Below are 21,565 nucleotides of genomic sequence, written 5' to 3' on the forward strand. Positions count from 1 at the left end.
AGCTTTCTACCGCAGTCAAAAGAGATTGGGGTTTTTATCTGTTTATAAACACTTCAGTACCTTGGCTTTTAGTTTTGTTCTCTTTTAAACCCTTTGTAACTGTGCTCTTTTCTTTTATGGAGATGTATCCACTCTGATCTCCTTTGCTGTAAAGGGAAGTATCTCTATGGCAGCTGTATTTTTTTCTTAATTCCCTTGGAGCCTCATTCAAAATATGTGTCTCTATAGGCAGATAAAAGGAGTGTGATGGTCAGATTCTTCTATCCTAATAGAGCAAAAATCAATTTATGTACCTGCTCCTGAGTTTTGCTAGTCTTCCAAAGCTGATGGTTCCACTGAGGGAAGGTCAAAAATTGGCCTCTCAAGGTTCGTTCTCTATGATACTGTTTTTACCAAAAGACTGTATTTTTATTTTCCTTTAATGGACCTCATTCCCCCTGAAGAAAGAAGATTTGTAGAAACAAAAAAAAAAGAGATTGACTGAAAGAAGTGATATGGATTTTTCATTTTATTCTGTAAAGCCATCAAAACGCAGGTAACAAGGAAGATTGTTCTTTAGTAGGGCTTCAGTGAGCAAATGGATTCACTTCTGTGGTGGTGTGAGGAGACAGATTCTTCAGAATTATTCCAGGAGAACAAAAATCTAATTCATCAAAGTCGTCATGCCACAGCTGTTACAACAATCTATCTCTCGCTGAATGCTAGCCAGCTAATTTTTGAGAAGTGACATTTTTCACAGTTTATTGTTTTCTCATCAACATGGCACCAACCACATCAAATATATTCACACAGTAATGTTGGCGTTGATGAATTATCCATGTGCTTTCTATTTATGGATACAGGAGTTTCAATTTCTTCAGAAGAAACAATAACTTTTAGGAAGAATGTAGGACATTTCTCTGGTCTGTGTGTATGTTCCCCATGTTCAAGTACTTGTTAAGTTATGCTGGAATTCAGTAGCATAATGAAGTATTTTTATGGAAACATGTAGTTCTGCAACCCCTCACAAGAGTGTTTTTATGGATGGGTGGAACATATAGGGGTAAGCACTTTCAGATCACAATTTCAATACAGTTCATTTTTTAACAGAAAGCAGTTACAATGTGCTGTTTCACTCACCGTACCATATATGATTTGCCAAGATGAGGCAGGTTCATTTTACTTCTTTTTTTTTTTTTTTTCCTGAAGAAGAAGTATCTGAGTATCAGTTAGATATTCGTACTTGGAGTTTTAGTCTGCAGTAAACAGTATTAGTGAGAGGTAAATAATCTGTTTAAAATCAACCAAAGCAAAACAGAGTCTGCATGACTCCATTCTTTTCTATAACTTGAACTATGTTACTCTTCCTGGGGTCAACAGTAGTTTCCCTTTGCAGTAATTTGTCATAATGTCTGCAACATTTGTATAGTCATACATATGATTGTATAAACGTTGCAGATGCTGGTCATATGTATAGGTTACAAGGAGAAAAACAGTGTCTGCCCAGAAATAATCTTCTTGATAACCTGATGTATGAAGACAACAAAGGTGCTTCAGTTTGGGGTTCACTATCATACTTGGCCCCTTTTAACTATGTATATGATGTGTGCAGTGTTGGCCACGATATACTGAAGAATGTTTGCCTACAGTCTTTTAGAAGAGTTCATTTCAACTTAGATCTGCCCAGTTCTTTCTCATGGTTTTTTACATATATATTTCAGCAGAAAGAACAGTCATAATGCTCAGATACTCAAAAATGCATCTGCACCACAAGAAACTGCCTGTCAGATTTCTTGCATAAACTATAAAACTAAAAAGTATCTCGGCAATTATTTTTCAGCTGTGAAATATGCTTTTGAAAATCTGTGACTATAATTTTTCTTGCATAGAACTCTTTGTACTGCCTTATTGTTACCATATGCGGCGCTTTTTTTGTAGTTTAGCCACACTGAATAGCCAAACTCTGAACAATTCTTCTGTCTCCAAATTGCTTACTTGTAGACATGACTAGTCCATCTTTTAATTGCAGAGAAGCCTTTAGAGTATTCAGTCTGCATGTAGGGCTCCTGGCTAGAAGTCTTGTATTCTAGAATGATGTTGCTCTGAGGAAAAGTTTTAGAGACTGTACCTGGATTTTCTGGTTTATTTTGGAATCTTTAAAAATGTTCCTCATCTTCCATCTTGTTCTGTTATTGACGATTCCCATCATCTAATTTAGGCTACTATGGACAATAGAACCACTTCATGAAATTCATAGCTTCAGGTTGCGTGTCCTTTTGTTTCTTGAAATTCAAAGAAACTAAAAAGTGTGGAAAAAATACAAACATTTTCTTTTCTGTAACAAGAAAAACAGCAAAATATGTGTAAGATTCCTGCCAGTTCAGCTTGGCAGCATTGACTTATGGCTTTACGTGTGCATGCTGCATATTTCCCTGTATTGAAGGCACTACACTTGGCAGGTGGTTTAAAACATGAATTGGAATAAATTCTGATAACCTTTATGCTTATGAACTGGAGTCTCAATGCTGAGAGCCTAGTCTAGGCATGGTGTATTTTTCTGGTTGATAGAGGTGTAGTCTGGAGTCTTAATCATAGTGCTGCTATTTATTCTCCAGGTTTTATCAGGATTTTGCTTCTGAGTCTCTTCTATGCCTCCAGGGTATGCCTTGAGATCCTTGTTGACTTGATAAAGGCAATTTTGTATGAGTTTTTGATGAGAGAGTTAATACATGGCTTGTAACCAAATGAGAGATTCCTGGAATTACAGAATGAGGCTATTAAGGGCTAAAGAATGCACTTTTTTCTTTCTTGTCTTTCTGTCTGTCTGTCTCTCTTTCCTAGACTGAATGTACTTTCTCCATTGAAATAAAAACAGTGTATTGGGAGGGGTTGTAGTACAAATCTTGAATTATTAATTTTGCATCAGTGTTTTGAATGAGTCTAGGAGAAGTAAAATGTTTCTGAATGAGATAGTCTATAGCAGTTCAGATGGCATCCATCCATTGCTGGCCAAGAAGATCAAGCAGCCTAACAGTGCTGTGATTTTTATTGTTTTTTTTTTTTTTTTTTTAAAAAAAAACCCCTTTATTTAAAACTCTAAATCCCTGCCTTGGTATACATTTATACTTTTGCAGTCTCCAGGTGATGATCCATCTAGCTGAGTTTTATGTCTCAGGTAGTAGCTAATATGAACTGCTTGAGGCAAGAAATCAGGAAATTTTGAAATGAACTTTGAAAGAGCCTTTTAGAGTTTCATTTGTCTTTGTCAGTAATTTTGCTTTTTGTGGTAAGGGGTTTTAGACAGCAGGCTCAGCTCATCTTTCTTGTACTCTTGTAGTTCATTCTTTTCACAGTAAAGTTTTCTCCAGCCCAAATGATACGGATTATTTGTTGGTTTGTGGGTTAGGGGTTTTTTTTTCAGTAATGTCCTGATTGCTGTCCAGAGAGGCTTGTTGCAGGTTGATTTAATGCACTTTTTTACTTCCAGGCTTCGAGCAAGTGACTTCTATACCAGGGCTGTTTGCTCATATTGCTCGTAACAGCAATCACTTCTAGTCATTGAAAAAGAACCAATAATGTTTCATCAGTAGGAGAAATTTAGCTAGCTGATTACCTTATTGGTCTCATTGGCCACGTAAGCTCTAAAACAAAACTTCACTGAAAAGAAATCTCATCAGACTTGCTAGGAATTATATATCCTTGTTAGAAATACTGTATTACATCTAATTAAATAAAATTTGATAAACCTGTAATTAACCAAAGGAGAAAAAAAGAAAGACATGGAGATCTATCATTTAATACCATGATGAGGAAACCTGACAGTTGTGAGTTTTTTAACTTCTATCAATATTGAACTACAATAGGTAATTTGAAAAGGCAATGTGTCATCCTTCACTTTACCTGAATTTAGTGGGGATGATCCGCAAACCTGCTGTCTGAGACAGATTTTTATTTTTTCCCCCCCCCAGAGGTATTTTTAAACTCAGTCTGACATAGTAACTGGCATGCACCTCATACTGCTGCTGTAAAGCTAGATTCCTGCTTTCTTCTGAATGTCCTGTTGTATATATATATTGACATAAGAGATTTTCAGGCAGCTGCAGGTAATAATTTAACAATAGAACTAAACATAGATTGTTTAGAAATGTGGAATTTAGTCACATAATTTTATCAGGATAAGAGTTTCTGAATTCTGAAATGCTGCTATGATATACTAATTTAGACTATCTTAAAACTTCCAAATGTGGGATCTAAAGGATTTTTTACAAATTACTGGGGGATACCTTAAAATGTGTTGGTTTGGGTTTTTTTTTGACAACTGAGTGCCAAAGCGCACACTTATTAAAATCAGTGTAAAAACTTACTTTTAATTCAGTGCACTACAAACTGAGCTCAGAAAATACTTGTATGCTGGCCAGCTCCGGCTATGGCATTGTTATGTCTCACTAGCTTTATTTGTTGGACCAACACTGCCCATTAGAAATCTTGAAATAATCTTGACCACTTATTTGTGACAGAAATTTCAGTAGATCGAAACACAGTCTAGCATGGGATAACTGGGGCTTAGTTTAGTTTTCTATATTCATGTCTGTCTCAGAGACAGTATTAATTTTGTGTATACATAGCATTTCAGACACCTATAGTCTGCACTGAGAGAGAGAATTTTTTCCAAAATACTTGATCTCACACCAAATAATCAGGAAAAACAGTGAGTCATCAAAGTTTGAGAAACTTGTATACATTTGGAGATGATAATTTGTCTGTTTAGAATTTATCTATACAGAAAACTAGAATTGGATTAATTTGCAGTGTCAGAATTTTTCCTCATTCTTTCCACAAAGAATGCATTTGCTACAAATGCATTTCTCTCCACATTTCCAATGAATATAAACCTATAAAAGTTATGCAGTTAAAATATGCCAGTCCACTTTATTTTAAAAACAAACCCAAAAAAGCTTCTTTTAGATAGAAGGTGGTCTGCAATTTATAAAGAAGAAATTATGTCTGTTTTCTGTTTATTATGTATTTCCTGGTTCACAACTTAATTTTCTGATGAGCATTCCTTAAACAAAAAGGATTGCTGAAGGAGGAGTGGAGAAGTTATGAGTAAGAAGATAATCCATATCTTCCTCTTCTTCTTCCCTTGGAAGATTCTTTTATCACATAGTAGATTTCAACATGTGGTATCTTTTCTTATCTTCACTTTTCATGTTGAATTTTCTGAAGAAATGAACATTGCATTAAAGCTGCCTAAAGTAATGACTAGCTATCTTTTTGATAGGAACACTCTAAATATTTGTGATGCATTTGCTTACATTTTCAATTTCTAACAGTAATCCCTAAAATCCTTAAAATATTCACCTCCAGATTAACCCATATGTAAAAAGATACTGCTTAAATGGAAAACAACCTATTTTGTGTAGTGTTCAAAATCTGACTAAAAATATCTTTTTTTGAGAAACATTATGCTTATAGTATTCTTGAGGAGTGGAAGCTACTTTTCACAAAACCAGACTGAAATGGCACTCGTATTCATCTTTCTCCCATGTGTCATCTCTGTTCATATTAGGGTTATTAGATAGATAGGTAGTGCTAAGTAATACACAACTAAGTAAATAGTTGTGTATTATTTGAAAAGAAATCTACTGTAGAGACAACTTTCAAATTTGCTTTTGAAGATCTTGAAAGAATTGTACGTAATACTGTAAGTAAATATCTAGTCATAGCATAGATTTAACAGTGGTGGTGGAAACTTGGAAAGGAAATGCATAGTCCATAAGAAACATTTTTAATACCATCTATAGTATCTACACTACACTAAGTGAACAGATAGTGTGCATATCTGTACATAAACCTAGTCATCCACTTCTCTGTCATGATGCATTGTCTTGTCTAGTTTTCTAAAATGTTTTATGGGGTTTGTGTTACAGAAGACCATTTATTTGGTTTGGTTGTAAAAAAATTACTTGCTAATCTGTATTAGCAGTTATTTAGAGAACAAAGCAGAAAGTAGTTTGAACTAATACGCAGCTCTGGAGAAAATCAAGTTTAAGTCAAAGGCTGACTATAGTTTGAAGTCTTTCTTTCAAAATGAATGAAAATGTCTTTGAGTGTTCTGTGAGACTTCCAGTGCAATCATGTAATGAATGTCAATAAACATTTTCATATGCAGGATTTTTCTCAATGCATCCTGAAGCAGCCTTAGGTACTATTTCAGCTCATCTTTCTCACTCAGCCTGTATCAGTTGTGGAAATTCTGGTTGCTGCCATTTTTGAAAAGTGTTTTCTCTCTCTTTCCAACACTAGAAAGAAGTAATTAAGCAAAGAAGGACATTACCATGCTTTGCTGTCAAAGATTTTGTATTTTTATAATGAAAGAATACTATTCATTTTCACGGTAATGACCTCTTATCTTCAGAGATTTTTTTTTTTTTTTTTCTCCTGTAGGGCAGTATGTGTCAAGCAAATTTTTCTTTCTTCTTCTACTCTATAAAGCAAATCCCAGAAGACTTTCCCGGACTTCAGACCAAGTAGTCCTGATACAAATGTAATCATGGGGGAAATTCCTATTATTTTAAGTTGTGAGCAGGTGCTTCTCCTCAGTCTACTGGGAATTTGTGATTCTTCTTCACTGAGACTCCAAGATGCTACATACAGTCCTTTAATTGAAGTGCAGGAGCTATGTACCATGGATAAATAGCAGGCAAAAAATTGCCTACTTAAAATACCTATCATTGTAAGGGAGCACAAATAGTATTTTTTCTCCTATGGTAAAGAAACATTCCCTGAGAGCAGTGCTTATATGCAAAATACACTGCTACAGCTGCAAGAGCTGTTGGCTGGTCCCTCTAAGTCCACAGTTTGACCCTGTAATGAATTTTCCTTCTACAGATACTTGCATAATTCTTTTCTGTATTCATTCATCATAAGAATAATTAAATCTTTTGGGCTAAGCTTGCAGCAGACCAAATGGTTAAATTTAGCTGCTGGCCCACACAGCCCTCTGGGGAAATTTGTATACTTACCATGACCTTACTGTTGAGTGTTTTAACTGGTAATATCTGTAGTTTGCTTTCTAGAAGTAAATGTATTCATAGCCAGGGTTCAGTTCAGCCTTCGTTTTTGCACCTGCAACAGACTGTATGTGTAAATATTACTAGATAAATATACTGTAGTACAGTGCTAGAAAAATCTGGGAAGGCTACTAATTTTGCAGACTTGCCATGATTTTGGGGCCTATAGTACCACATTTAGAAATTTGCTAAATAACCGTGAGAAAGATAACAAGTGCTGTATGTGTGCTGCACACATGGGATCAAGAGTCACTGAGGAAATGTAATGATATAAGCTGTTCTGTTAATGCACTGGTGATTGTTGGTTGCTTTATTGGATACCAGGGAAGAACTCTTTAGAGACAGAATTTGAATGATATCGTAGGTCATCCCAGCAGTCACAAACTTTCCCAGCACATCAGCACATAAAGAAGGTAATGGTCATGCAGATAACCAAGATGCTGGTGACCCTCTTTATGCTCTAAGCATGTCAACTACTCGTGATGTGACAGAAAGCCACACAGTAAGAGCTGGAGGGAAAGAGAGTTAAGGGGTTTTATTCCTGTAGGGCTTCCAATTACAGTAACTTGTTATTGGATCTGACAAGTAGATTAGTGCACAGGCTTCTTAGAACACCAATAATGTACCAAAAATCATGAGTTTCACAATATGTACATCCAACTGATGTCCTCTTTCTTACTAAGTATGTCTGGAATTCTTGGCAGAGTCCATGGATCTAGGCTGGGAGAGGACAGAGAGCTAGGGAACTCACTAGACTGATATGGCATCACTTTTTCATAGTGTTTATTACTTTCTTGATAGCTGGTTGAACTGATTCATTCCCATGTTGCTCTAATTCCTATTAGTAGTGGTGCAGAAGGCAAGAATATGCACTCCTGAGTGGTCAGCAGAACCCCTGCAGACCTGATTTAGGCTAAACTGTTACACTTTGAGTTTTGCTCACAAGCTGAAGCAGTGCTCAGAGAGTGGGCAAAAAGCAGCAAAGATTAAATGGATCAACATAAAAGCAGCAAATATGTTATGTGCTGTCATCTCAGCAACGGTGACGTGTATCAAGCAGTGTGAGCTGTCAGTCCTAAGGGGCTGTAGGCTTAGGGAAGGCAGTCTTGAGAGAGTGACTGTGAAGCTCCAGGGGGAAAGTCTGGCTGCAGGCCAGCATTTAAGAGAAAACTCTCCAGCAGATGTAAACTCGTGTCCCTTTTGCATGGGTGAAAAACCTGAGAGGTCACATTTTCAGCCTAAAATTGAAATTTAATTGCAGAAGCAAATTCTCTACCTGCTTTTATTCCATTGTGAATGAAAAGTGACTTGTCTGTTCATCGGAAGGCAAAGCAATTAAACGTTGACTTTAAAATTAATCCAATGTTCTTTAGCCCTCTTCTCTCTCCTCTGATCACCTCAACATGCAGTTGGTACAGAACCAGTCACTGAGTTACAATAGCCTACATCCACATTAAATCTTTTCTAGAATTTGCATCCATGTAACTGGAATCAACCTCTGGACTCTGACGGAGATACGTAACTTGTAAAGTACCAGTGAGGATAATTCCATGTTTCCCAAGGAAAAAAAAATGAAAGCAGACTAAAGCACAGGACTTCTTGGCCAAAGTATAGGTGGAAATCTTAGGTACCTCAGTGAACTTAATGAGCTGAAGTTTCTTAACCGTCATTATTATAATGTTAACTTAAATACAGATTACAGTTACGAGATTTTAAGTGTTTGCTCATTTAATCTTGCAATCGTGTGGTAAGAGCATTCAGTAAATAGCTATTCAGTAAATACCTATTCTGCTTTCTGTTACTTAAAGAAAAATACACAAGCCAGATGCGTTATTTCATATGTTTTATGTTGTGCTGCTGTGATTTGTCAAGCTAATAATTCCTTCATTGCATGTTGAACCTCTCATTTGTTAAACACCAGCTATTGCCTGGCTACTTCCCACCATGCTGTTTTTATTAATTCTGTTTTAGGTCGTCTTCTTTTGTTTTTTCTTTTCTGTGCCTTCATTCCCAAAATATCTTTAAGGTATTGCATTTAACTGCTGACGTAGAATTAGTCATCTTCTAAAGCCTGCAATATTCCCCAAATCTATATTTTTCCTCCTCTCCAGTGTTCCTCTGATTTAACTGTTCCATTTTGTTTTGACTTTTGATTATCCCAGGGTCCGATTGGTATGGATGGAAAGCTGGTAGGTGATTTGTTCAAAACCAGTATAATTTAGGTCTTGCACATATTCCCTCTTTTCTAATTACTCATGCTGAAATATAAGTTAATCACATATTGGCTTCCTTCAGCATAATTTATTTCAACCTCAGTATCATAGATTTTTAACAGAGTGCCATAAAGCCACTTCAGCCCTTTGTGTCGTTCCAAGGAAATAGAGGTCAGCCATGCTATTCCTGCTTCCTTATCATTTTTTACCTGGATTATATTGGAAGACAGATGTTCCTACTCAGATGCTCTGTCCAGAGAATGCTCCACAAGGGTAGTTTGGTGGTGCCTTTCGAACAGCAGTATATTATTTCTGACCCCGTATCTGTGACTCTTGCTGGTTTCCTTTTTCCACAGGTTCTTAATTTTTGTGTTTTAATTTCTCTGTCTGGATTTTGTTGGCTGATTAGATCTGAACAGCTCCCATGTATCATTTTAGATGCATTTGTATGCTATTCCAGAGATTCTTTAGGGGGATGCTACTTGAATTGTTAGAAATAACCTTTAATTTTATACAATGCATTTATAAATATATTTGGGTTTGTGTATGTATTTGTATATCCATGTATTTAGGATGCATAAGCCTGGAAGTTTATGTTCCCAGCTTTTTAAAGATTAAAATCATGCAAGAACTGTGAAAATCCAGTTCCTGCCCTTTCTCATGCTATTACTTTTGCTCCCTCTCTCTCCTTTTCCAGGACAGACCTTTTCTCTGATACCCTGAATACATCTCTCCTTTTCTGTCTTTTAATTTGCTACAAGTCCTGTTTCCTTTGTAAGCTCAACTTGTTAATTTGCAGTGTCAGCTTCCATTTTCTTCTCTTAAGACTCTTCCCTGTGCTCCTTGAGGTCTCTTTCTACTGTTACTTTTCTGCAATGTTTGCAGCTTCCAGTCAATAGGCTTTTTCTTTAATCTCCTCTTATAGCAGATAGATAGTTTACCTGTTGACTTCAGCTAGACCTGGCTACATCATATATGTGGGTTTTTTTCTTTTAGTATTGCTTAAACATCAGTGGCTCATACTGGGTTAAATTGCTAGGAAAGCATTAACTCTCAACCATAGAAGACCTTCCATCATGGTAATTGGAATAGGCTGCTAAACTTAACCCCTTTCCTGCAAAATAATGTACTAAGTCAGTAAATAGAAATATTGAAGGGAAAATTGTTCTGAAGATTTTGCTGAAACCGTGACATATTATGGAACTATATCCACTGTAGTAATGCAGATTAAAATAATAAGAATACAAGAATAAAAATAAAAAGAATCAAATAATAAATAAAATAAAATAAAGCAATCAGTAAGGGGAAATCAAGTACATGAGCAATGATCCAAAGGTTCAAAGCAGCAGCCACTAAAATACACCTGATCGGTTACTGGGGTTGGGACTGATCTGTAAATGCGTGCAGAGAACAGCAGTCAGTAGCTACAAATAATGAATCAATTTTAGAGTATGTAATACATTTGAATAAAGAGAAAAAATAAGAGTAATGCTGAGTTTTCAGTCTTGAAGAGTATTTTCACCCTGTTTGTTCTCTAAAACATAGAGAAAGATTTCCAGCTAAAACATTTTAATCCACAAGTAATACGTATTGGGCACAATTTACGCAGCAATGAGCTGGAGTGATTTCAGCAATCCTGAAGCCTTTTGGGGAATAAAAGCATATTAACTGAGACTGAGTTTGCTCAAATGAGTTATAATATCAGATTATATCCATGTTAGAGGGTTTTTAAATGAACACAAAAAAAATCTCAAAGAGCTTTTTTGCTGACCCTTTCAAAACTTACAAAAATGGGAGAAGGCAAAATGAACAGCCCCTTTTCGTCTACCATGCTTTGAATTGTTGTTGTGTGACAACAGCCCTTTACAATAAAAAAGGTCAGTATTGTGATGCCTCTTTCTACCTTTGTAAGCAGAGCTGATGAGTTCCATAATATAGTGCTTGCTGCATCCTCTGGTTAGTGTCACCTACTGAATCATTAGTGAGAAGAGAAAATTATACTGTAACTGTGATAGCTAGTAGGACAAGGAGTATCTAGGAGCATACAAAGATATTGAAGAGTTGGGAACAACTGACAAAACAGAAGATAATTACCTTCACTAATGCAAAGTTCCTTCCATGTTCAAGTAGCTCATAGCCAACAGGATAAAAAAATCCTGCTAAGAGTACTTCTGTATTGAGCATCTGCATTTACAGTTAAATTCAAGATAATTGCAATATTGACAGTGTATATAAACCGAGAGTAATGCAACTGTTACATTCCCTGTTATCTCATAGAGTTTTGTGTTGCCATGAAAAACAATTGACCTAGAAAAATTCTGTTTCCAGCTTTCCTCTCTCTGTATTGCAGACATGATAAAAGACTAATTATAAATGCACAATAAATAAAAGGCAAACTGATAATGCTGTTGACACTGAGAGTAGAAAACACTTTCAAGGGAGCATGGTTCCATCCCTGACATTCAGTTCAGGGTATGTTTGTGTTATGTGTGTATGTCCCTTATACATATAGCATATGCCATGTGGACACTTAGTAGCCTGTATGTCTAAATTAGATTGAAGAAAGAAGCGTCAGTTTTCAAATGTTTTTAAAAATATATATATATATTCTTTTTATTTGCTTTCTACTGCTTTAAATCAACATTTTGAAACATTTTGCTAATTTCAGACTTTCATTTGAGTCTCTTTTTAATATATATGTCTTGGAGACAGTCTAATGATTTGGTCAAAATGTATTGTAACTTTAGATATACTTGTGAAACAAACATATTGCGAGTTTGTATATAAAAGTTTGCATGCATAGGTCTTGGTTCAGTTAATTTATACAAATTTATTGTACAGGCTGCCCAGTACTTCATCAATAAGCAAATCCTGGTGATTTTAGGGTCAAGTATAGCATATAATAGCTTAAAACCTGTTGTGATGGGAAGATTGAGGTAAAGGCTGAGTGCTGAGGAGTCCCCATTCTATTCATTAACCCAGTGTGATGTGTAACTTCATAGAAATGGCCAATTCGGAAAACTTTACTTCATGTTAGAACTGGCAAACCTCAACCAGTACTTTTTTTTGTTCGAAAACCTCTATAGTGCAGTGCTGTTGTAGGGAGCAACACTGCAGCATCCACAACAAGGAATGCTTTAAAGCTGCCTTCAGTGTAAGGATTAGCCACAATAATTCTGGTTTTTTACCCATGGTTCCTCTGTAACTTTATTTCTAATACTTCATACATTTTTAAAAGATCTTTAAAAACTTGCATGTGAATTAAAATATGTTTTTCTGGTTTTTAATTTAGCATGAAAGATCTTAGTTACCCAAAAAAGCATTTTTCTTCAGCTGCTTTTCTTGTAGATAATAGTTCCCAGTTGAAATGCTTTTTTCACATACCTCATACCCCCACTTTAAAATCACACAGAATCACACAATAGCTGAAGATGGAAGGGACCTCTGGAGGTCTTCTGGTCTCACCTCTCTGCTCAAGAAGAGGCATCTAGAGCGGGCTGCCCAGTTATCATGTCTAGATGGCTTTTGAATATCTCCAAGGATGGAGACTCCACAATTTCTCTGGGCAACCTGTGCCAGCGTTTGGTTACCCTCACAGTAAAAAGTGTTTCCTGATGTTCAGACGGAAAAGTTTCAACTCTACGCTGTGTAGAAGTACCTTCTTGCTAGAGTGAAGAGGGTTTATAAATAGTCTCTATGCTCGGTATATTTCAACAAAAGAAAATGTAGTTTCAATGCAGCTGAAATATTATTGAGATGTTGTAAAACACTAGAAGCTAAGCGAACCCTAGGATTTTTGATAATTCCTCTCTTTATAGGGAGAAATACAAATATTTGTCTCTGCCTTACAGTGTGAGCTGATTGTCTGGGTGTCTGTAGTTCATAGTCACAGCTACTATACTTTTTTGTAATACAATTCTGCTTCATGCAAGTACTTTGTAACAAGTGGGCTAGAATAACTGATGACTTTCACTGGCTTTCCTAGGCTAGAGACCTCAGTGATAGAAAGTCTGCTCTGTAAGGGCTTGCAGCAACAAGAGATACATACAACTCCTCCATGTTCAAAGGGTGTCTCTCCATTTGTCCAGGAGTGGTCCAAAGGTGATGTTGATAAATAAGGGAGAGGAGATGTATCACCTACCTCTTGGGCTGACTGATAAGGTTCATCTGCTGCTGACTTGCTGGTTTATATATTGATTTATACTTGCTTAAAACTGTGGTGTTTGCAGCAAAAAGACTATTGTTTGTCCAGCAATGTGATTGTCCTGTTTTCAGATTTTATTAATTCAATAGGCAGTAATTAGCACCTCCTTTAAACATGGGGGTGAGCCATAATAGAGAAAAAACACCCTGTACCTACTTCTAAATCAGCTCAGTGTCTGGATTCTTTCCCACTTGAGAATGATTAAATTATTCCTTTCTATAATTTCTAAATTTTTCTGACTATTTGAAAAATGAATTTTCTCAAATGTAGGTTCAGTGATGTGTGATTGTAATTTATTTCTGGAATCAGTTGATTGCAAGAAAGTTCATCAGTTTGAATTAAGACATTCAAATTCAATAGACTTAAAGAGTCCATAATCTGACTTTAATACAGTTACTGGATATTTTGTGGTCTTCTTATTAGAGAATACTGTAACTATTTGCTACTATTTAAGGAGTTAATCCTTGTCATAATTTTCCATGACCTTATCTTTTTCTTGTTTTTCAGGGTCAGCCTGGTCCTCAAGTAAGTGCCATCTTATTTTCCTACATAAATTAAAGCTAAATACAGGGCCCACCAAACTCAGGTTATCTATGAAGTATTTGGATGATTTTTTTAATCCTACTGTAATAAACTAGAAACTGGTCACCATTGCATAATTCAGTAAGGCAAATATTTCCCAAGAGAAACATGGGCCCCCCATATGGTTGTCTGAATTCCCTCAGCTGTTTGACCAGATGGTAGGGTTAACAATGTAATACTGAATAAAGCAAATCTCTTAACTATGGCTTGAAACTTTGCCACCTAACTTTAAAGCAAGATAAAATAACTTAGCAAATGTGTAGCAAATGTAATACTTCAACTGCTTATTAATCACATGCTAATAATGTTGCTATAATCCAGGCAGCCCTCAGTTATTTTAAATATTGCACTACTAGGTATTTTGGTGAATTATATATACTGCTTTGGATTAGTTCTGCTTTATTTAAGAATAGTAGAACTTTGTCTTGTGAGCTGTAGTTGAAGACATGGAAATGTAGGGTTCTAACTTCAGTTCTAAGGTAGAAATAGACCAGCAGAAAGGAAACAATAGGTATAGCAAAAATTAAATGTAAATTATTGAGTTAAAGAGCGGTATAGAAATGTGGAAGAGCAAGGAACTAAGATTTTAAAAAAAGCTGATACCAAAGCCAAAGTTAGGGAAGTCAGTTGAAAAACTCTGCCTTTCTGCATACACAAGATGCATTATGGGGAGTAAACTCTGGTTGGTGGGACCCTCTTTGCACAAGCGAACTGCCTGAACCCAGATTTCTGTGAGGGCCTTTTATATTTCAGAATGATAATTGAAGATGAAAGCTTTACAGCCTTATTAGCTGAATTTTTTCAGGGTAAGATTTTCTTTACAGGAAGCAACCATTTTCCTCAGATTATTTTGTTTCTAATCATTGCTTTCTGTTAAAAGACAGTTTGTGTTACAAACCCTTATCCACTCAGTTTGAACGCCTAGTATCCTTGCAGTGCTAGGCTTCATTTAATAGTATTATATAAGTAGTCTGTATGATACTGGAAATGACCATGCCCCTTGGTGCTTATCTTTTACAGTAGGCTCTTGATGTGTGGCCTACAGAGAAAGGCATCTTCAGCCTCTGTGCTGCTTGGGGTCAGTGAAGAGAGAGAGTATAATTCTGTGTGGCACTTGCTCTGAACAAGCTTGGCTGAGGACCTGAGGCCTCAACTTGAGGCCTGAGTTAAGGACCTGAGGACTTCAACTTGAGGCTGTGGGCTGCCCTCTAGCTGATGTTGACTTGTGCTGCCACCCGTGTCTTTTCCCTCTGGGTTTGGACCCCCACCTCCCACATTTCAGTTGCTTGGAGAGTGTCTCTTGCTTAATGCTTGTAAACAGCTTCTCAGTCTTCAGATCTCATATCTCTACATAAAATACTCTGAGGTAGCTGTAGGCAAAGAACCGCAATGGAGATAGCAGCATTCGGTGCTGTTTTAAGGTCAGAAAATCAGAAAAATCTTGTCATGATTGTAAGAGAAGTGGGGTGCAAACCGCAGGAAGAATCCTCTAAACATCCCTCCCTCTGAGTTGTATTAACTTCTTTATGCCCTGAATGAATATAGAGGAAACAGGTACAAGGTACTGGGACCCACAAGACTTAGAATAAGAATTCTTCCATCCTGACTTCAGTAGTTCCTCCCAGTGGAAATGCTCATCTCTGTGCCATTGCCGTTGTTCTAAGCAATGCTTACCATTATTCTTAATACTTCCTTTTCCTCATTTTCAGCTCAGGATGCTGTTATTGTGGCAGGAGTATATGTATGTACTCAGTTATTCTGAATGGCTGATTGAGTAGAGGAATAATTCCAGCAAGGGCACTGGTCAAGAAGTCATAATGGCACGAGACAGTCAAACTAGGATTCAGCTTTAGATCAAGATGCCTAAATCTAGAAGCTTGTGCATAGGTGTTGACATGTGAGGTGTCTAAGCACTCCTTGTAGTCAGTGAAGGTTGAGTCAATGCTCAGTGCACCTAGAAACTTCTTCAGTACACTGTAAACTCCCAGGGCTCAATTACATTGCTTGCATACAGGCATTTGTTGCTGCATGAGATGATCCAGGGTCTCCCACCTAGCCTCTGGCTGTTGTGTGTACAAAAGCTGGAGTCTGTCTTGGACCATTGTTGTATCTGTCAGTCATGGGCAGCTGTCTTGGAAACATAGGGAACCTCTCACATGACACCAGTTGTACACATTCATGCCTCTTAATTACAGATTCTGATTATAGACAGCTACTGAATCAAATAACCATTCTGTGAAATTGCTTTCCAGCCTATGTTGACATCTACATGTCTTGGGCAACTACATGTAGGCTGTACATTTAGATGTATTTCCTCTTAAACTGAAACCCAGATCCAGCTAACTTCATTAAACTGCATTTTAAAAATGTTGAAAGCTGTGGTTGAAAATCTCACGACTTCGTGAAATTATTTTTAAAGTATCAATAGAAAACAGAATCTGTTCACATACTGGTAAAATAAGTCAAACCCCCTCATTTCTCATTAAAAAACCTGCAGAAATTTCAGCCATCCATTATTGTCAGTAATTTTTCCAGTCTCAACTGTGTCCGTCAGAAATCCAAAATGAAAATTTTTGGTCAGGTTGGTTAGTAAATAAAGGCTTCCTGACTTCAAAGACCAGAATTTCTATGCTGACAAAATAAAGTTTTTTCTGTCATGGCCATGTAAGTCCACACTAAGATCAAAGATAAATTCTAATCCTTTTTACACTGAGTGTTTTATTAACACATATTCTTTTTTTGCTATGATTTTCAATAAGTACACACTTAAATTCACACAACACGTATATAATTACAGTGTACAAGTATAGATTCATAACAGATCAGTAACATCTATCTTTTTATCTTCGAATTTTTACTGCTTATTTTCTTCAAAAACACACTGCAAAAGATAATTTTTCTTCATATTTTCCTGTTTTAAGTAAAAAGAAGATTTATTAGAACCCACAGGCATGTTTTTCGGAAGAACGTCATGGTTCTATTGTAGCTCTGAAAGCTAAAGACCATAATGAATAGCTAGAGAATTTTTAGCATAAGCTTTAAGACAATAAAATACCTTCTTATGATTTTGGTTTTCTGTTAAAAAGAAAGCTGTTTCAAATACTATGTAAACCGAGTTTCTTTGTAGAAGAGCAAGTAATAGAAAACTTTTATATTTTTGCTGAAACTTAAATTTTGGCTTTTGAGTGACCCCAAAGAATACCTGCCTTTTCTTGTTTAGAAGGTAAATATGTATTTAGATTAGCTTGTACCAGAAAGGTTTATTTTCCCAATAAATCTATACAACCAAATTCTGCCCATACATCTCCTGTTTAAAATAATGAAAGTATTCATGTTTGTCAAAGAACAGACTTTAGCTTCTAGTCTAAAGTTAATTCCATGATGAATGTGCTATCTGGGTAAAGAGAGAAGGCTTGTTATTTTTAACGTTTTTTGTTGTTTAGAAGTAAAGTTCATATAAACATTAGAAAACAGTGCATTTAGTATTATGGTGAAGGAGGACAAAATGATCCTTTACGAAATCCTGCTGAACTAAAACTTGTTAACACATAAATGTGGGGCAGGGTGGTGTTTCAGTGTGACTTCATCTCAGTCAGTCAACTGTTTTCTTCTTTGTGGCAATATCCTCTCCCTGGCGGATCTCTAGTGCAACATACTTTCTCTCTCATGTCAGCGTACATGATCACTCTCTGTGTGGGACTTTGAGATATAGCAGCCCCACAGATGCTTCTCCCTTCACTTTGGCAGCCATTCAAATTTGCATTAGAAATGGACAAAATCCTAATGATTGATACTTGTTTTCATGAGATTCTTATTCTCCTATATGTGAAATGTCTGTGGAAGTGATGTTATTTCAGTCTGAAATTTTCCAGTGTTGTGTGCATGATAAAGGGTTACCATAGCAATTCTGGTGACAAATGTATGCGTGTGTCTTTTTCACCGTCAAGCTTCAGGGTATGTGACTGAAGTATTTTTATTTTCTGATGACAGAGATTCTGATTCATGGTTAGACAGGCTATTACTAGCTTGCGCTGTCAACAGAGCTGGTGGGAACCATTTTAACTTTTAGTTTTCTGCTTTTTGTCAAGGACTGAAAAAAATAGCCAGCAGGACGTAGGCCATAGTTTTGAGCTGGTTTGCATGGCAGCACTGTATGCAAGAGATTTGTTTATCATTTTCTAGAGAACACTGATGGTATGGAGAATCATAGACCTTAGGAAAGAGTTGACTGTCTGTCAGCAGGAAGGATGGGAAAGAGGCTGTATAAAGAAAATGTATTTTAAGTTCTGCTGAGTTTCCCTTTTGGTTTTGGTAGTTTGGATAGCCATCTGCATTCCAAAACGTGTTAAATATTCCTCTCAGTTAACACATGCCATTCAGTACTGGATACTGAATACCAGATAACTGGTCAAGTTATCATGTCTGTGTTTTGATGGTTTTTTAAGCTATGGACAAGGTACATAATATGTCCTATTGACTAATGCTGCAAAGTGGTTTCTACCTGTCAGATCCTTTGAGCTGGACATTCTTCTTTTTTACGATCACCATAAATTGAGGTGTAACTTCCGTGTTCCTTGTTCCCAGCAGTTTGCCTTTAGGAATGTCTCTAGTCTACTTGTGTGGAGAGTGGGGGAAGGAGGCAAGAAGTACCCTTATGAGGGATGGAATCAGTATAAGGCTGGAGAAATAGTTCATCACCTTGAGATACACTGTGCAGTAAAGTTCCTGCTCCTGAGAGAAACCGAGTGGTGGTATCCAGGCCATCAGCTGTTCACACTCTATAGAATGATCTCGTGGAGTGTTTTATTTTCCCTCAGCTCCTTTGTAAGCTTTTGATCCTGCTGAAGGATTGTATGGCTCAGTTTGAATATGCAAATGCTAGTCAGATTTTGAGTTACGAGTTGCAGGTCAGATTTTGCTGTCAGATGTTAACAATTAGTTTATGAACAAAGAACTGGTACAGTCACTCACATTTTTGTTTTTCTAGGCAGTTATGGAGTGATATTGTCTTTGGTTTGTATGTTTGTGTGTGCATGTCCACACTTTTTCAGGACTTCATCAGACCATTATTTCAGTGTATGCTATGAAATTCCTTCAATAAATTTTGTGTGTCTTAGTTTCTTTAATTCATTATGTAAAACTATGATTACTTATATAGAAATCAGAATATGAGAAGTTGGGAGAAATTCATGGGGGTATGCACTCTGTGATCTTTCATTTAAAGGCAGCCAGTTATCAATTTGCATCTAAAGATTTGGATTAATGTTTTTGTTTCTTCTGAAGGGTCTTCACTAACATGTGAACAGTGGAAAGAGCTACTGCATTGCCCATGTTCTGCCCTAGGTATTACTGATGTCAGTGGGTGTTGAATACAGAACCTTGACATTTTGAGAGGTACTGTAAGTTAAGAAGGAAATGTATTTTTGAAGGGAAGCGAACAGTTTGTTAGGCTTTGGTAAAGAAGGACAAGTACTGAGAGAGAATATATAACAGGTTTATTTATCCTTTGAAAAAATTCTTCCTAAGTGAGTTTAAAACATTTGTAGTTTTTTTCATATGCACACCACACATTTCCTCCCAACTACTGTCATCATGTCCAACTAACTAGTTATACCTGTCTAAATGAAAATAAGATTAGGCTTAGCCTGAGAGTTTGGGCTCATATACAGCAGTAGAAATAGATTAATATAGTGTCTTTTAAAAAATAGTCTGATATAATGGCCAGAGAGACACAGAAAGTCAGCCAAACACAGTAATTAAAAGTCTGTTTCTTACTTGCATTTTTACCAGTAAGGCCAAATACTGGATCCCATTGCTACTGATAACAGTTTACTATTGATTTTGAGATCAGAAATTAATCTTAAGTGAGGGCATCACATAAATAAACAAGCTTGGACTAAGTTTCATATGTATTTGGTGAGCAGAGCTTTACCACTTGCTTACCGTTTTCCTCCCTATCTAAAGCTGTAATAGAATTCCTGAACACTATTGAAATTGTGTGGTCTTTTTAGGAAACAGCCCATATTGACTTGTGAACACGAAGAAACAAATGCCATCATCATAGCTTTTGATTTTATGTTAGTTGCCAAATTGAACCACATCAGAGAATGTTGGAGGAGAGATCATGCTCAAAACTTCTTGGTTTTTTGTCTGGTGTGTACATAAATGTTTATGACACAAAAGATGCAAGAAATGTATCTTCCCAGATAACGTATTTAATGGTTTTAAAGTATGTTGCTTTCTCAGCTTTGTATGTAATAAAGCACAAGTTATTTTTGTTAAAAGGAATTAACAAAAATAAGCACTTTTAAAACATGAAACAATTCAGTTTCCCCTTGTAGACTTATGTACATGTGTGAACCAGGATAGCTGTGAATATTAAATGCTTCTTTGGCTAAGCAGATGGCATTACTGCAAGTAAGAGGATTCTTTGCTTTGTGAAGAAGAGAGCACAGAATTGGAGATTTAGGGGCAAATTGTGCTGGACTATCAGTTGTACCAAGACTAAGGAAGCACCACACATAATTTAAAAAGGCTGAGAGGATTAAATTCCAGGCATCAACAAGCAAAATTCTTGCAGCATTGGATATTGTGCTCTGCTTCCAACATGTTTTTTTGTTTGTCTTTTATGACCCTTTTGTCGGGATTTGTGAAGGAGCCTCTAATGGCAGATTAATGACTTCCCTACAGTAACCTGCTAGGTGAACTTGGGGATAATCAGACTTGTTAGAGCTCTATTCATATAATGTCAGATGCCCAAAGTGGCAGCCAGACTCCTACCCCAACTGTGCCACTGTGTTTTTTTACCTGCTCTGATAGGCAGGCTTTTGGGTTACAATTTCCTAACTCTCTCTGGAAATCGTGTGCTGAAATAGTAAGATGTTCAAATGTTCCACAGCATTTCCTGGAACTGGTAATTTATTTCTGATTTTCTTACCTGATTCAGAAAAATATCAGATTTGAAGTCTGTTAACAATTAAATCTAGGTTTTTATTTTCTACAAACATAGAAATAAGGATATTCATTGTAGAGAATTCTGTAGAAAGGGCTCTTTGTGCAAGGCAGTGTCATCTCTGGATGCCCTTGTAAGATAAGTTCTGTTGTTATGAAGGTGACTTCTTTTAATAAACTTGAAGATCTACCTCTGAAGTAGCTGTATGCAATAGATGAAGAAAGGTTGGAAGATGGGTTCTTGGAACAGTTTGCTCGGCCCAAGAATTTTAAAGGTTGATCCCCACATTTCATAGTTCACATAGTGACCATCTATGGCACAGATACTCTGAAAAACCAAGTCTTAGATTAAAACCCAAACCAACTAACATATAAAACTCTAAAAGAAAACGTGAAGGTCAGCTTTCTATTTGTAGGGTGTTACCAACTTTTCTTCATGGTGGCATCATTAATTCTGAAAATAATTGGTTTTGTTTTCATAAAGTAAACATGAATAGATGATTCACTTGTCACATATGCTAGCATAAATGTTACGGGGAATCGCACATGAGCATTCCACCTAT

The 21,565-nt window shown here is 36.5% G+C and overlaps 1 protein-coding gene across 1 annotated transcript in view; it reads left to right on the forward strand.

The window, feature by feature from the left end:
- COL25A1 (collagen type XXV alpha 1 chain) overlaps positions 1 to 21,565 on the forward strand; it is a 315,502-nt gene that overhangs the window by 178,975 nt on the left and 114,962 nt on the right. The window contains exon 5 of the mRNA XM_074903974.1: positions 13,977 to 13,994. Coding sequence (XP_074760075.1) covers positions 13,977 to 13,994 — 18 coding nt within the window. The remainder of the gene's footprint in view (positions 1 to 13,976; positions 13,995 to 21,565) is intronic.

Source organism: Athene noctua, chromosome 4, assembly GCF_965140245.1.
Source record: "Athene noctua chromosome 4, bAthNoc1.hap1.1, whole genome shotgun sequence".
Taxonomy (NCBI): domain Eukaryota; kingdom Metazoa; phylum Chordata; class Aves; order Strigiformes; family Strigidae; genus Athene; species Athene noctua.